The following is a 16,942-nucleotide window of genomic DNA, read 5'->3' on the forward strand; positions in this document are numbered from 1 at the left end:
GTTAAACACTAAGAATTTATTTTAAGAGAGCTCTGTTTTATAATAAGCTTATTTGTTAAATGTTTTATTGTTTAGAAGCATAAAGAAATATTTTAATAAGTATTTTAGAAAGAAATCAAACCTATAAATGTATATTCTTAAATATTTTACTACACTTTATGCCCTGATGATGGGATGGCTTAAATGGGAGCAAACTTTAAGAACCTTACTTGTATTTTGAATGAATTGTAAAGAATTATTCATATGAGTAAGCCCTCTAAATTCCTGCAATATGCAAGTGCTGGCATATACATGCTGAATATAGTGTTACACAGCTGTATTTAACATGAACATTTCCTTTTGTAGATGTTTTTTCAAGTGAGCTTTTAGATCTGTTGTATTATTTGATCTGAATGCAGGTCGGCAGTTCAAATACAGTTCTGGAGAAATTATCTTGGGGCTCTGTTAAAGAAACACACAAGAATACATGAATTCATGATTATGAAAAACTATACAGGACATGCAATCTGGTATCTGAATGTGCCCCACCACAGGAAATATGGGAATCATTTGGTGAAGTTGTGAGGAGGTGTGTTGTGAAGAGCTTGTATAATATCAGTCCAATAGGCATGGCCTGTAATGTTTAACTAGAGTTGGCAGTGTATTACAGAGGTAAATACACCTGAGCTGGCTTTAGGTGATCTAGCTTAGCAACATAGTCATGGCATCATAGAGCTTAGCGTAGGCTGAGAGGGGTAAGTTAGTCCACAGTGAGCTCTAAGATGCTGTGAATAGCTCCTGCTAATTGAGTTTAGATTGTTTAGAACTATTTTGCGTATTTCTACAGCTAATATAATAAGTTTAACTTAATCTTCGCCACTTAAAATGATACTTATGGTGATTCCTGTTCCCTTTTGATATTTCTCCTCCCCTTTGAGTAGGTTTCATTTCTTTAAACTGAACTAATAATTTCTTGATGAAAATTGGCCTTGGGATCTTGCTTGCTCATTTATTCTTTTCTCACCTTTTTTACTGCGTATGATTGTGCTTTGATGTTTCATCTGTTAGTGCCAGAGTAAATTAGATAAACCAAAATAATGGCTCTGTGCTTTCTAGTTTATTGATACAGGCAGGGGTAATAATCTTTGCTTGAAGAACTCCAGAGCCAAATTCTTAGGATGACTGTTGGAGACTTTTATGTTGGACTCTATAATTATTTTGTTATAGAGGACATCTCAGGGATGATTAAGAATGTGATGTGTACTCTGTTTAGGGATATTCTGAGTGCTTGTACAACTTGCAAAGGACAGTTTGATAGCTTTTGGAAGTTAGTGTAATTTTAATAGTATTCTTGTACTGAAATTCTCATCATTAATACAGAGGAAGGAAAACGTTGTTAAGACAAGATACAAAGCAGCACTTGGTATTTTTTATTGGGCATTACATCATAATAGGGTCAGAGCTGCGTCTCTTAAGCAGATTTGCCAAGGAAAACTACATATAGTCTGCCAGCATAGTTGTGCCTTTTGTCTTTCAGATCAGTTTTCAGTCTTTATTGTCACCTTCACTGCCTGCTTTTCCCTCAGTGACTTATTAAAGAAATGTAGACTTTCTTTGTACTCAAGAATTTGTATCCAAGTTACATACTTGAGTCTCTCCCAACAGTTTCCTCAAAATGGGTGGCTTAGTGACAATTTCAGGTTCTTGCAGATCCTATCTGGCACGTCCTAAACGAGAGATTGAAAAGTTATTTCCAGCACTGTGGAGAGCAGTAATACGTTCTTTAGCAGATCTTGCATGGAGCCTGAAGGGGGGAGCTCAAGCTTCAGAGTATTTCTTTCCTCTGAACCTTAGATGTTCTGCTGCAGGCTGATGAACAATGTGCCAAAACCCAGACATTTCAGAGTCAAGGTTTCAGGTGAGAATGGTTCTGGTCTGAAACCTGATTTTGAAATGCCTAGGTGAGATTCATTGCTCCTCCTGGATGTGCCTTGCTGTGAAAATCACTCATTTGTAAATGGAAAGGTGGGTGAGATAGGATAAAATAGACTACTGCAGTTGGAAGGGACTTACAAGGATCATCTAGTCCAACTGCCTGACCAATTCAGAGCTGACCAGAAGCTAAAGCATGTTGTAAGGGCATTGTCCCAATGTCTCTTAAACGCTGACAGGCTTGGGGCATCGACCACCTCTCTAGGAAGCCTGTTCCAGTGTTTGACCACCCTCTTGGTAAAGAAATGCTTCTTAATGTCCAGTCCGAACTTCCTCTGATGCAGCTTTGAACCACTCCCATGCATCCTATCACTGGGTACCAGGGAGAAGAGATCAGCACCTGCCTCTCCATGTCCCCGCCTCAGGAAGCTCTAGAGAGCAATGAGGTCGCCCCTCAGCCTTCTTTTCTCCAAACTAGACAAGCCTATGAGGTCCTTAGCTGCTCCTCATAGGACATTCCTTCCAGCCCTTTCACCAGCTTTTTTGCCCTCCTCTGGATGCATTCAGGGACCTTAACATCCTTCTTAAATTGTGGGGTCCGGAACTGCACACAGTACTCCCGGTGAGGCCGCACCAATGCTGAATACAGTGGGATAATCGCCTCTTTTGACTGGCTGGTCATACTGTGTTTGATGCCCCCCAGGATGGGGTTTGCCCTCCTGGCTGCCAGGGCACACAACTGACTCACACTGAGCCTGCTGTCGACCAGCACCCCCAGATCCCTTTCTGCAGGGTGGCTCGCCAGCCACTCCTTTCCCAATTCATGCTTGTGCCTGGCATTACTCTGTCCTAGCTGCAGAATTGGACATTTCGACTTGCTAAATTTCATCCCATTAATCATAGCCCAATGCTCCAATCTATCTAGTTCCCTCTGGAAGGCTCCTGTCCCTCGAGAGAGTCAGCAGCACCTCCCAGTTTGGTATCATCAGTAAGCTTCTAATGGTCCATTCAACTCCTGCATCCACATCATTAATAAAGATTGAACAGCACTGGCCCTAGAATTGAACACTGAGGTGCTGGTCACCAGCCAGATGTAGCCCCATTCACTACAACCCTTTGAAATGCCCTTCAGCCAGTTCTTCACCCAGCACACTGCTAACCTGCTCATCCCACAGTCGGACAACTTGTCCAGAGGAATGCTGTGAGGGACAGTATCAAAAGCCTTAGTAAAATCCAGAAAAACTACATCCACCACCTTCCCTTCATCACCTAGGGGGGTGACCTTATTGTAGAAGGATATCAAATTAGTTAAACAGGACTTGCCCTTTATGAATCCATGCTGACTGTGCCTGATGATTGCATTATTCTTTCAATGCCTTTCAGTAGTACTCAGTATAATCTTCTCCATAATTTTTCCAGGAACTGAGGTTAGACTAACAGGTCTGTAGTTCCCTGGGTTGTCCCTCACATTGTTTTTGTAGATTGGAATAACATTGGCTAGCTTCCAGTCAGCAGGAACCTCCCTAGACTCCCAAGACCTTTGGCAGATGATCAAGAGGGGTCCTGCAATAACATCTGCTAACTTCTTCAGTACTCTGGGATGAATCCCAGGTTGTCTCTACCACCAGTATCCCTACAAACTTGACCTCCAGCCCCATAAGCCAGCTGTGTTTTGCCTTATGTCCCGTAGGTATGTGGTATTCTCAGGCTTTACTGGCTGAACATTCAGGAGATTTGACTGCTTTGTGACCTTAAGCATCTAACTTGGGCGTGCAGCTTAAAAGCCTTTTCTCCCTGCTCCTTCTGTGTAGTCACTGCTAAGACACAGACTTCTTTTGATGGCCAGTCAGAGGAATAGCTTATCTTAGGCACTTGCAGTCATATTCTAGAGGTACCAAAATCTCTCAGTTGTGTAGAAGCTTAGGAAGACTAGGCTTGTAACTTAGGGTGCGTTTCCATTGTCATTTCAATTAGGCAGAAGTGCAAGTGGCTGCTAAAATGGAGCAATCTAGCCTCCTTTTACCGTACATCATAGAGCGAATTAGGTCTGAAGGAGACTCTGGAGGTCATCATTAGTCCAACAGTTTAAAGCAGAGTTAACTACATAGATCACATTGCTCGGGGCCTTAGCCAGGTGAGTTGCAGAAATCTTTAAGGATGGCAGGGGGGTGACACATGACCAGTTCGCCTCAGCCTCTTTTCCTATGTTACATTCTTCAGCCTCTTAACCATCTTAGTGGTTCTTTACTGGACCTCCAGGTTATTGATGTGTTTCTTGTATTGGACACCACGTTGAACACAGTACTCCTGATGTGGCCTTATAAGAGCTGAGTAGAGAGGAACAACCACTTTCTCTGCCCTGCTGGGTATGCTGTAGCTAGTACAGCCCAGTGTGCATTTAACCTTCATTGCTGCAAAGGCACACTACTGACTCATCTTCAACTTGTCAGCCAGGAACTCCAGATCCTTTTCTGCAGAGCTGCTGCCTAGGCAGTCCCCAGCCTGGACTGTTGCATGATGCCCTCTTTGATTTTCATGAGGCTTCTGCCAGCCCATTCCTCCAGCTTGTCACGGTCCCTCCAAACGGCAGTCCTGTTCTCCACTGTACCCAATTATCCTCTAGCTGAACCCTCCACAACCGGTTTTACTTCTGCCCTTGCTATAATTTTTTTCCTTTGGGAGGGGAGGTTGGTCCAACCCATCAGGCAGCTGTTTGAACGTCAGTGTCTGTATAGGAAAGGTTAGTGTCTGTATTGGAAAAGGCAGCTACAAAGAGAATGGAGACTCCTCTCTGCACAAAGAGCCATGGAGAAGACAAGGGGCAATGGGTACAAGTTGCACTGGGAGAGGTTTCGCCTTGATATAAGGAAGAAATTTTTTACAGTGAGAACAATTAATCACTGGAACAACCTCTCCAGAGACATGGCAGAGTCCCCATCACTGGAGGTTTCCAAGACACAATTGGACAGGGTGCTAGGTAATCTCATCTAGGCTCCCTTACCCACAAAAGGTTGGACCAGATGATATTTGGCAGCCCCTTCCAACCTCGGCTGTTCTGTGATTCTGTGTTTGTGTGAAAGGCTTTAGGAAAAGGTAACCAAATATACAGAAGTGGCTTTCTTCTCTCAAAATGTTTTCCTTCTGCTGGCAAATCCACAAGATCCAGAAAGTCTGTGATACCACTGGTGCACATTGATAGTTCTAGTCCAAGTTAAGGGTTGGTATTGCATCACTTGCTAGTCGGATCAAGATGGTAATTTATCTTTGTGGAATAATCTTAGTAAGAAAGAGAGGGAGAAAACAAAAAAACCCTCTGTGTGTTCCATTGCATCAGGCTTATGTTTCTAGTCAAATATAGCTGCTTTATGATGATCCTACAGAAAAGTTGGATCTACCAGGTTGTTCTAATATCCTATTTCTTTTTGTCCTGCTAGATTTTTATATATTAAACCAAGCATGACCCAAAACCCTAGGTCAACTGTATGTGTCCTTGTTTCTGGATTTGGCTGTCACATGTATATAGCACTTAGGTCACCAGCTTTTTATAAGCAGTAGGAGAAGAACTATTGAAGGTGGATTTTTAAAATTGTTATTAATAAATGCATGGTAGCATGACTCTTGCAGTACTTAAAAGAGGGTACAACTCTAAGGCCTTCAGGATTTGTGGGCTGCATTTGTACTGTGTTTCGAATACAGTTACCAAAACATGTTTGATGCCAGTTCGCTTCTACTAATGAACTTTGAGTGAACATCAGAGTAAAACAAACATTGAAAAGCCTGAGTTGATGCTAATGTTACTGGTTGTGTAATAAACACTGTTTTGTCACCAGCAACTTCCCAATGCTACTATCAGACAGATTATCTAAGTCTTTCATAAAGAACCTGACTATTCTTGCAGCAAGGCAATGTGAGATTTGTGTACAGCTGAGTTACAGAAATCTGTTTGTGTTTCTCTAGCATAGACATAGTTGTTGAACTGTCTTTCTTGGTCTTCTCTAAAGGAGATAGAAGTCATAGAAGAGAGACTGGTTAGTGCTTGTTTTCACCTGATGTCTAAGTGAATGAATGTAGGAATATTTTTTTTTTTGCTTGGGAGTAAGGATTCATAAAATGTCTGAGGAGGATTTGGGGGTACTGTGGGGAAAGTATATATAATACTGAAAACGATCAGGAGATCAGAAAATACCGGTGTCAGACTGGAAAACTTCCAAAGGAAATAAATGGGTTTTGTAAAGCTCAAGATATACTGCAGCTTGTTTGCCTGATGTGGTTTATTTGTGGTTTTGGTGGATTTTTGGGTAGACAGCTTCTTTTAGCCAGAATCTGTAGCATTATTATATATTTTTTTAAAGTATAAGCATTTAACACACTATGTGGGCTATAATTATGTCTTACTGAATTTCTACGATTCTGTTACTTTTTTCCCAATATACATTTTTTGATGTTACCATCTTTGATAGGATAACATTTATATTTGCAAGGAACTAATCTGTTGTTCTCATTCTGTCCTGCTGTTTTAAAACACAACTGTGGGGACAAATCTACTGCATAGTCTTTGGAGACAGCAAGAGCTGACAACCTAGGTATGTTCTGAAGGGAATTGTGGGTTATTAACTTTTTTGAATTTTAATGCAGCTTCTCTGGGAATTCATAAGGAGATTTAAAACGGCTGTAGTATTCATTTTGCCTTCCTTTGTCTTCAACTTTGACAGTGATCCAGTTGCATGTATTTGCCATCTGCACTGGCGATCTCAGAGTGATGTAAAATGATGAATTCATGATTTGCTTCATGTGAATAATATTGGCCTGGATATTAAATAGGGGATCATCTGTCTGTTCATATGCTATGACTTCTAAAAATGATTTTGTTCTGGTTGTGTGTTTCTGTTTTGTTCTGTTCTGTGTAGTTGCCCGTTAATCATCTACTAGTTCATTGCTAATTTAATAAAGCATGTGAAGTAGACTGTAGTGATGAGTTTTGTGAATATTGGAGGTTTGTATTATGGAGGTTTTCCTATAGATTGGAAATGTTTAAGTCTCCTGTGTCAAAGAGATTGTTGTGAAGATATGGAGAATTTGTTAGCTATTTTGCAAATGGTCAAGAGGGTATTTACCATTATTAAACATGTGGACCCTGATTTTTCAACTGTGTGCTCTACTGTTCATATGTGAACACACTGGGAAGAAGTAGTTGTATGTGGAAAACCTAACAATTTTATTATTTTAGTGGGCAGGGGAGAAACAATAACCTTTTTTGTAGAATTAGTGCTAACTTTGACTTGTCCAAGATGATGTAATTCAGGGATGGATGACCCCCTTGCTGTAGCCTATATGTGATGAGTTTGAGATGCTTGGATATATTTAGGAATGGCGTTTGCTATTGTAATTTCATTATCAAGTGAAACACTGAGCTGAGCTGCAGTAGTATGTACATTTGGAGACACACAAGGAGATCTCAGGCTTAAGTTAATTCTAACAGTGGTTTCTTATGTGATCCTTTAAGACTAGGTAATTCTTTCCCCTTTGCTTAGCAATTCAGAAGGAGGGAAATCTTAGAGCTTGGTTAGATGAGTATTTGTAGTAGTTTAGTTGGAAGATACCATCCCTGCAGGCAAGGCACATCAATGGAATATATGAGCGTTTGTGATCTATTTCAGTTAAAAATTAAAACTTCCTGCAGAAACAAAACATAACTTACTTTGCTTCAACTTTCAAAGGAGTAGGTGCTTTCACAGAATTAATTACTGGGTTTCACTTGAAGATGGTGACTTCTTAAACTGCTCCAAGTTGTCACCTGGCTGAGCCCTAAGTTGCCCAGTAAGCTCTGAAGAAGGAGATGCCAAATGCCTAAATGTCTGACTTGGTAATAATTGTTTGGGATATTGTTAGTTAGACTTTAGAGTAAGACTAAGCTTGGTACTCTAAATGTAGTATTTTCTTCATATCCTTAACTTCTAAGGAATTTGTTTTCATTAACTTGTGGATTTAGGACACTGCAAAATAAATAACTGGAAAAAAACCCACCTCGAAATAGAATTAACATTTAGCAAGACAGAATTGAGGTGTAGCGTCAACGTGCTGCCCATAAATTTAGAATCAGTCAATTCCACACTGTAAAACACTTTGTGTATGCATCCGTGCTCTAGGAATGCTTATACTTAAGTCTAGCAGCCTAAATGGAGGAGGCCTCATGGCTTGTTTATGGTTTATATAGATATTTCATTGAATCCCCTCAACTTTCAGACTTTACATACTCCTAAAGAGGGACCATCTGAGCAACCCTATTTGGTTTTGTATAGAAACACTGTATTTTTCTAGCTTAAAAAAAAAAAAAGCTGCAAGTACTCTGTTTCTTTGGCATGCTTACAATTTTGTCCATCTGTTAGAGTGGCACAATGCCCACTCACAATATGGTGTACCAGTTTCAACCAGGCACAGGTGCCAATGAAAGATTGGTTTCGTTTTCTGACACAAGATTTTTCTGGTGGGAAGCAGCGCTGTATTAGGGGAATGTGCTTTGTTGGACTGATTACTTCTGTTGGCATGTGTGTATCTCATAGTAATAATTAGCACTTATGCAGTGCTTTACATTTTCAAATCACTGTTAAAGAAAAAAAAAAAAAAGATTGAAGGCATTGCTGAATGACAGTCTTTTGTATCTGTTTTTCCAGCCTAGTTTACTGAGATTTCTGCAGGTGGGGGGGTGTTGTGCATATTGACCCAGAAACAAGCATAAAATAAAATGTTCCATAATTGAAATTCTTTCTCTTCTAAGTTTAATTGCTGATGAATTTTCATAATATTATAATCTATGTATGACTGTATTGACCTTTTGAGGCTGCAAAAGAAAACAAAGGAACACAGATTATGGTTTTCAGGAGATCTTGATACCAGGATCACAGAATGGTTGAGGTTGGAAGGGATCTCTGGAGGTCACCTGAGCTGACCTGCTCAAGCAGGGTCACCTAGAGCCACTTGTCCAGGACCATGTCCAGATGACTTTTGAATATCTCCAAGGATGGAGGCTTCACAACCTCTCCGGGCAACCTGTGCCGGTGCTCGGTCACCCTCACAGTAACAAAGTATTTCCTGATATTCAGACAGCACCTCCTGTGTTTCAGCTTGTGCTCATTTTCTCTGGTCCTGTCACTGGGCACCACTGAGCAGAGCCTGGCTGTGTCGTCTTTGCACCCTCCCTTCAGGTATTTATGTATATTGATGAGATCCCCCTGAGCCTTCTCTTCTCCAGGCTGAACAGTCCCAGCATTCTCAGCCTTTCCTCATAGGAGACTTGCTCCAGTCCCTTCATCGTCTTACTGGCCCTTCATTGGACTCACTCCGGTACATCCATGGCTCTTGTGTACTGGGGAGCCCAGAACTGGATGCAGTACTCCAGGTGTGGCCTCATCAGTGCAGAGTAGAGGAGAAGGATCCCCCCCTTGGCCTGCTGGCAATATTTTGTCTAATGCAGGCCAGGATACCCTTAGTCCTCTTTCCCACAGGGGCACGTTGCTGGCTCATGTTCAACTTGGTGTCCACCAGGACCCTCAGGTGCTTTTCTGCCAAGCTGCTTTCCAGCTGGTCAGCCCCCAGCATGTACTGGTGCCTGGGGTTGTTCCTCTCCAGGTGCAGAATTTTGCAGTTCTCCTTGTTGAACTTAATGAGGTTCCTACCAGCCCGTTTCTTCAGCCTGCTGAGGTCCCTCTGGTTGGCAGCATGACCCTCTGGCATATCTGCCTCATCATCCAGGTCATTAATGAAGATGTTGAACAGGATTGGACCCAGTATTGACCACTGGTGTACGATGGTAGTTACTGGCCTCCAATTAGACTTTGTGCCACTGATGACCATCCTCTGGGCCCAGCCATTCAGCCAGTTTTCAATCCAACTCACTGTCTGCACATTCAGCCCGTACATCAACAGCTCCTGTATGAGGGTCTTATGGGAGACTGGGTCAAAGGCCTTACTAAAGTCCAGGCCTTTGATACCGTCTACCATAAGATCCTCATTATGGGTCCCTTATTATTTCTCTTTTGCTGGGTGCTTCTACCATCTTTGAGAGGCCATACTTAAGCTTGGCTACATTCGACGTGCTGAGACATTCCTGGCATCTGAGACTTGGGATGTTCACAAGAAGACAAATCTGTTTCTGCACAACTTTGAATGCGTGCCTGTTGAATAGCATTAGATTATCGGGGGTGTTTTGCTAGATCATTTCTCCAGTTTGTCAATGGAATTCTAACTTCTCCTTAGTATGCTTCCTGGCCTTTGCAGCATGACAGCACCTCTGGACTTAATCAGCATATTCCTTATTCCATCATCCAAATTTTTAAAATTATCTGTTGGAGCCAGATGAAGGAAAGACCCAATCCAGAATGTATCTTTACATTTTTCACAGTGAGCTCTCTAGTACTCTTACTGTAGTTTTCCAGCTTGTTATTTGTACCCATTCTGTAATAACTTCATGCAGCTCATATTTTTTCTGGCCTATTTCACACTGTCTCCAGTGGTATTCTCATGCTTTCATGAAGTCAAGGTATAGGATGTTTAGAGGATTCCTTTCATTGGGAAGGCCCTTTTTTTTTCTGTCCAAGTTAGAAATTATACTTAGTTTGATATAAATGGCTAAAATATGTCTCTGCCAAACAATTAATTATACCCTTTTATGTTTTAGAGGGCCATCCAGAAAATATTTTGTCTAAGTGGGTTTTTTTCTGGGTAATTTTGACCAGTCATCTTAGCTTTGTTTCTTTAGCTTATCCTTTCATATCTCTTTTCCTCTTTAAAAGTCGGCATGTAGACATTGTTTTATTTTATTTCAAGCTTCTGGATTCTCATGTGTTTTTCATGATTTCTCAGCGGTAACAGTTGAGGTTACTCTGGGTTGTATAGGACCTGTTGGAGTAAATTTAACCAATCATTGTAATTTAAAACAGATTAACTTCTCTATAAATTCTGTGTCTTGTAGTTCACTATTTTTGCTTTTGTTCTTGCTCTCTTTGTGCTCGTGTTGTGCTTGCCATCTGATTGCAGCTGACCTCTTTGTGAAAAAATGAAGCAAAAAGACACAGAACACTTCTGTTTTCTTGGCATTTTCCATTTTCTTTCCCACTGAGTATTGGAATAACTCCTTCCTTGTTGCTGTTCTTACTAATATACCTATGGAATTATGGGGTTTGTTCTTTACATACATTACCTTTTCTTGTTTTGTGATGTGACCTTTCTGAGTTTGTTTCTGTACGAGTGTGCTGCTTTTACACTTGTCCTTGATAATTTGACCTAGTTCCTTTTTTCCTATTACTTTACGTATTGAGTCATCAAAGCATTTGTGAATCGCCAGCTGGTCTCTTACTATATATACTTCCCATTATCTTCTGTGTTAAGATAGTTTGTATTTGAGTACTGAATATTGCTTCTCTGAGTGGTGCTTAGTTGTCTGGACTTCTCTCCACCAGAATTTGATTATGGAAGAAAACTCTCACTAGAAGAAAGTATACTTCAGTTAACTCAGTGAAGTCCATTGGCTTTGTTCACTGTTCTCCCTTTTACACTTACCAAGAATGACTGATAGTAATTTTGTGAACACAGTCAATCACTTTGCCTTCCATCTTTGCATTCTCTCAGCTCATTTATTTCTAAATTTAAAAAAAACAAACAAACCAATACTGAATTTCAAGAACTGGCTGAACAGTCTGTTGTATTGCAGAGTCTGAAGAGTTGAAGAGCTCCTTCAAGGGATGTATTTAGGACAGATTCCTTTTATTCTTAGCAATACTCTTATAACAAATTTTGAAGCCCCTTCCTCTATGAATTGCAACACTCAGTTGTTCTTCTGTATAATTGATGTGAGCTGCAGTTTCCTCATTGCATTATTTTTTCTTTTAGTTGCAATGTTTCTTTAGTTTAATCATTATGTATTTTGTATTTCTATGTTTTGTTTTGGTATTATTGAGATGCGTATGACTTCTTTCCTTCAGAAGGCTTTCTTTTAACTTCATAACATCCGCACCTCTGATGTTAAGTCTTACCTGCAAGGACATAATTTGGAGTGGAGGGAGAAGGAATGAATGCCTACTAGGTATTGCAATGATGAATCTCAAACATAACTAATACTTGCTCTGTTGAAGCTTTAAGTCTTAAGTAAGAATGGAGTACTAGAAGCAAACTCAAAACCTGTTCTTCCACATATTTTTATGAAAACTTCTGCTCTCTGCCACAAAAGAAGTAGTCTGCTTCAAAATGAGAGAGGAGGCCCATGTCAGCAGATCCTTTTTACACTTGAGGTTATGGTTTATATCTGACCCAACAACATCTGAGCTAGTATACTAGTTTCCCTTTATAATCAGTTAAGAGAGCAAGCTACTTCTCTGAAAGGTGGACAACTGCATTTAATTAGGTAACTTAATCCCTAAAGGTGTCCCCTTCTTTCAGACAGTTAGAAAGGAAGCCTAGTATGCTAGTTTAGGTGTAGGTGCCTACCTTTGGTGAAATTATTCTTAATTCTGCCATTTACCCTTTCCATAGACCATTATTGCAGTTCTGTTTAAGTACTGAGCGTCAAACCTGCATTAGCAGTAGGGAAGAACTGCTCTAGAGATCAAAGAAAGTAGGAAAGGGATTCAGTCAATTAATGTGGAGTTCAACTTTGTTTTTTCACGTGCCAAGTCAAAGATTGATTCTTGTGATGCTTGTAGAGGCCATGTTGCTTGAATCAAGAAACTGCTTCTGAATGAGCAGTGTGCCTCCCTCTGTTGCTTGCACCTGTGGAGTAGAGGTTGTGACAGATATGTTTTTATGTGAAGTACCTGTGTACTCTGTGTGTGATAGTACCTTGGTTGAAGTAGGGCTTATTGTTATAGTAATCTCAGAAATGCCTGCTTGTAGTACCCAAAATCAGCTATATGGGCAGTCTTTAAAGACTCTTTGAGTAGAAGCTGTAGTTACTCTTGATCTCTTAACCCCAGATTTCCTCACCCTGCTGTAAAACTGCTTCCTGAGTGCAAGAACTAACTGCTTTTCTGCTCAGATGCTGAAATTTTTGAGCTCCATGGTATTCCATTGCCGTGCTAATGAAATGACATGAGGTACTCGCTAAATGCAGCAGCCCTGGAGAAGCCGCTCATTGTGCCTTTGTAGATTAGACTACAGTTAAAACAGTTTGCGTGTGTGACACTTCATGTGTAACCATTAGAAAGAATTTCTTGTTCTTACGGTAGCTTGGAAGAGAGTGGCCAGTAATGAGAGAGCTCTAGCTAAGGATAATAAATGTGTCTAAATATTGGGAATTAACCTTTGCAGATAATGAATTGTGGAAACTATGTGAAGCTTCTGCCATTCTAATTAATCTGGCTAAAACGTGTAGCAAATAGGGAGATTTCTAATGTCTCTGAGAATAGAAAATGACTGCAATAAAGGGACAAATGCCAGCATATTGCAGGAGATGCCCTATGCTTTTTAAGTCTGTGTATCCAGATCTTGACTGATAGAAAAGATTGTGATTAAATGCTGTATATTTTTAAAATTCTAATTTTAATTTCAATTTCTAACTTTATCTTTAAATGTATAAACCTAATGTTATGGCATGCTTTATTTTGACAGATAAGGAAGGACATAATTTTTCTATATTCTGGGTGCTGGTGAGTGTTATCCTAGGTGCGATAGCCATGCTGTGCAAAGAACAAGGAATTACAATACTGGTAAGAATCCTCTTATTGACCGAATTTTGACCTCAGCATCTGTCAGGTGCAGTGGTAAAGCCTACAAAGATGAATCTTCTCCACAGCTAATTGCATGCATGCCTTTTTGTCCTGTTCAGAAAACTAGTTAATGTTGACAAAAAGCAGTATTCTAGTAGATCTGTCTTGATTGTATCCTTGCCAATCTGTTGGAATTCTTCATTTTATCTTTTGTAAGCAGGTTGCATGTATATGTTAATTTGTTGCAAAATTTAAAAAGATGTAGAGTGTTAGTTTCAATGTATATCACATTTGTTGGCCTTGGTTTTGAATTTAGTTTTCAAGATAGCAGGCCTACAAACCTCTTGTTGAAGGCTGATGAAAAAAGATACAACTGGAGGACAGCATTTTTAAAAGCTCCACCCTCTTGCTTTTGTGAACAGTGTAAATAGAAGTAGGGCCATTGTTCATGCATTTCTAATACTGAATCACTTCCTTATGTCCCTTATTTAAGGATCTGTCTATCCAAACAGATACAGTTAGTGTTCATGTTCATTGTGCTCTTGCTTTTTATTGCTTCAGTGAAGACATTCTGTTTTGGGTGACCAAATCAGCCACCTGAAGTGCTACATCTGTGATTTTTACCTTTTGTGTAGCCATATATCTTTATAAATAAATCCGATTTATAGCTTTAACTGACATAGAAAAAGCAACAGAATCAGAAGAATTCTTTGCAGCAAGGACCCTCTTGTTCTTGCTAGAAAAAAAGGGAGAAGAAATTACAGAAAAATTCTTGCTTTAAGACATTATTTTTGGATGGGTGTTTGTAGAGTGATGTATTTTTCAAAGGTGTCTGTAAGGAAAACATAAGGAATTCTTTTAAAACATGGTGTGATTATTTCCTTTAATGGTATGAAATAATTATTTGAGCTAGCAGACACAGAATTGTTATTGGATCTGGGCTTTTTATTTGTTTGCTGTTGCATTGCAAGGATGACTATATTTAGTGTTGTGCTGAGGGGCATGGGTCAGAGAGATGAAGGGGTAAAAAAAGATTGCTTGTAGGCTGAATGTATTTTTCAGCAGGATTCTTGCCTTCCTGTGTCCTTGCAAGTGAGCCAAAAACCTTTTAGCTGCCAGGTGGTGTTTCTACGTAGAACTCTCCACTCTCTAGCCTATTTTCTGTCTTCTCCCTTTGACTGTTAGAAAGAGACTTGTGGCCTCCCAGTGTACTAACTCTTTGCCTCATCTGGAACTATTTTTACTGTCTTTTTTCCATTTAGAACTTTGAGGTAATTTCCAAAGTTATTAGGATATAGGCTAAATATTCAAGGATTGTCATGGCTGGTGATTGCTGAAACGTTCAAGGGAAAAGGTTGGATTTTGCTGGTCCTCTCAACAGAATTAACCTGGATACATTTTGGTTGCTTGCTTGGGGTAGTATGTGCAAGTGTAGTCCTGCAAAGCACTGAATATGCTCTAGTTTTATGTGTAGTGGCTGATGTCACATAGAGCTTTACTTTTTTTCTTTTTTCCCCAGCAACTTCCACTGTGTATACTGGTATAATTGCAAGAAAAGCAAGCCTGATATCTCTGCTAAATCTTTTTGAGCCTTTGTTTGTTGTGATAATTTATATACCCTTTAAAAATAGTATTTCTGAAACCTGACAGTCGAAAGATATCATGCTGCACAGCAAAAAATAAGGAGAAGGCTTAAAGAAACTCCACCTTACTGACAGAAGCCTTACCTTTTGACTGCAGCATTTATGCTGTGGAACATTTGGGAAAGAAGATGGAGAGCAGAATACTGTTGTGACCATGCATATGGGGTCTAGCTTGGTGGTACATGGTATTCCCCGAAGGGTTATTCCATGTAGCAGGAGAATCCCCATTACAGTAACATGATATTCTACTCATCTGAGCTCAGGTTCTCAATTTACCATTCTGCCATGGTTACTGCCAATGTATCTCTCTACTTGTTTGGAATCAGAATTAAGATGTACAATAACACATGGTAGAAGTAAATTTAAGACGTATTTTAAAAAAATATATTTGTGGATAGCTGCTCCATCTTATGTTCTTTATTTTCTCTTGGTTGCTTAGGGTTTGAATGCAGTGTTTGATGCACTGGTGATAAACAAGCTAAATGTTTTGGAGCTTATTCAAAAGTTACTACATAAGGACAAGTCATTAGAGGTGAGTCCTGAGAGGTTTTGTTCATTCTGGCCATTCAGACAGTCATGTACTAAAAGACAAAGATAGAACTTCTGACAGTTTCGTTGTTGTTGAGAATTAAAAAAAAAAATAGATGTATTTACACTCAGCCTAATAAGGCAACATGCTATGACATTTTTGCAACAGAATGCATCATAATGGCATAGCATTAGAATTGCATTGGATAGTGAAATCCATTCCACACTTCTCTCAACAGTATGTTAAAAATATGGTATGGAAGAGCTGACTGCTTGATGCAAGAAGTTCTCCAGGGTCAGTAGCTATATGCCTGAAAGGGTTGTTTAACAGAGTTTGGTCAGAGTAAAGAGAGAGAGAGAGAGATTATGCAGATTCTCAAATTAGTCATTTGAAAAAGTACATTAAAAAAATTATTATGTCTACTTTGCCAATCCCACTAAAAGTATTACACTGTTTTTTTCAGAATACAAATTACCAAACAGGAGACAGTTCCTAGTAGCGTGGGAGTTTAAAAGAAAAAATATGTAAGCACACGTAGTCACTAAAGATCGAATTTCTGACTTTTGTTGATATTGCTTTATCTAGTATTGGCTCAAGTGGAATCTGGCACCTCGTATTTGCACTGCCAAACAAATCACAGAAACAATCAGCTTCGGGTGAATGATTGATAGCAGCCAAATAGACTAACAGCCTACTAGAATGTCACTACTGTTCAAGAGCTACATCACTTGCCTCTCATCCAAGGTTCAGCAAGGCAAAGGAATATTCATTGTACTTTGCATCGATCAGTGGTTTCACTGCAGAAAAGTCTTGCTCATGTTTCTGAGTAGCACAAGTCCTCTGGGGCTTTTAAATTCCTTTGCAAAGAGTGAAGTGAGGAGCTTCAGAGGAAGAACAGTGAAAGGGGAATCTCTAGAACTGAAACAGTAGATTTGACCAAGAATGGCTAAGTGAGGGGAGCAGGAGTATTTCAGGCAACAAATAGGAATGCTGGAGAATTTTGCTGTATAATGAGAGTAATGTCAACTAGCATATGACAAGGAAAGAGTCTGGAGCTGTAGGAGACTAAAGCAGAGCCAGTTCAGAATTAAAGCGATGGAAATAAAAGGTAATAAGGAGGATGCTGTGAATAAGTGGTCGGTCAGGCTCACATCAGTGCCTGG

General features: G+C 39.8%; 1 protein-coding gene across 4 annotated transcripts in view; it reads left to right on the forward strand.

Annotated features, from left to right (window-relative positions):
- TMTC4 (transmembrane O-mannosyltransferase targeting cadherins 4) overlaps nt 1-16,942 on the forward strand; it is a 59,157-nt gene that overhangs the window by 14,188 nt on the left and 28,027 nt on the right. For all 4 annotated transcript variants that reach the window (XM_049815970.1, XM_049815969.1, XM_049815971.1 and 1 more), the window contains 2 exons: nt 13,510-13,607; nt 15,690-15,782. In XM_049815970.1, coding sequence (XP_049671927.1) covers nt 13,510-13,607; nt 15,690-15,782 — 191 coding nt within the window. The remainder of the gene's footprint in view (nt 1-13,509; nt 13,608-15,689; nt 15,783-16,942) is intronic.

The sequence above is a fragment of the Accipiter gentilis genome, chromosome 13, assembly GCF_929443795.1.
Source record: "Accipiter gentilis chromosome 13, bAccGen1.1, whole genome shotgun sequence".
Lineage (NCBI taxonomy): Eukaryota > Metazoa > Chordata > Aves > Accipitriformes > Accipitridae > Astur > Astur gentilis.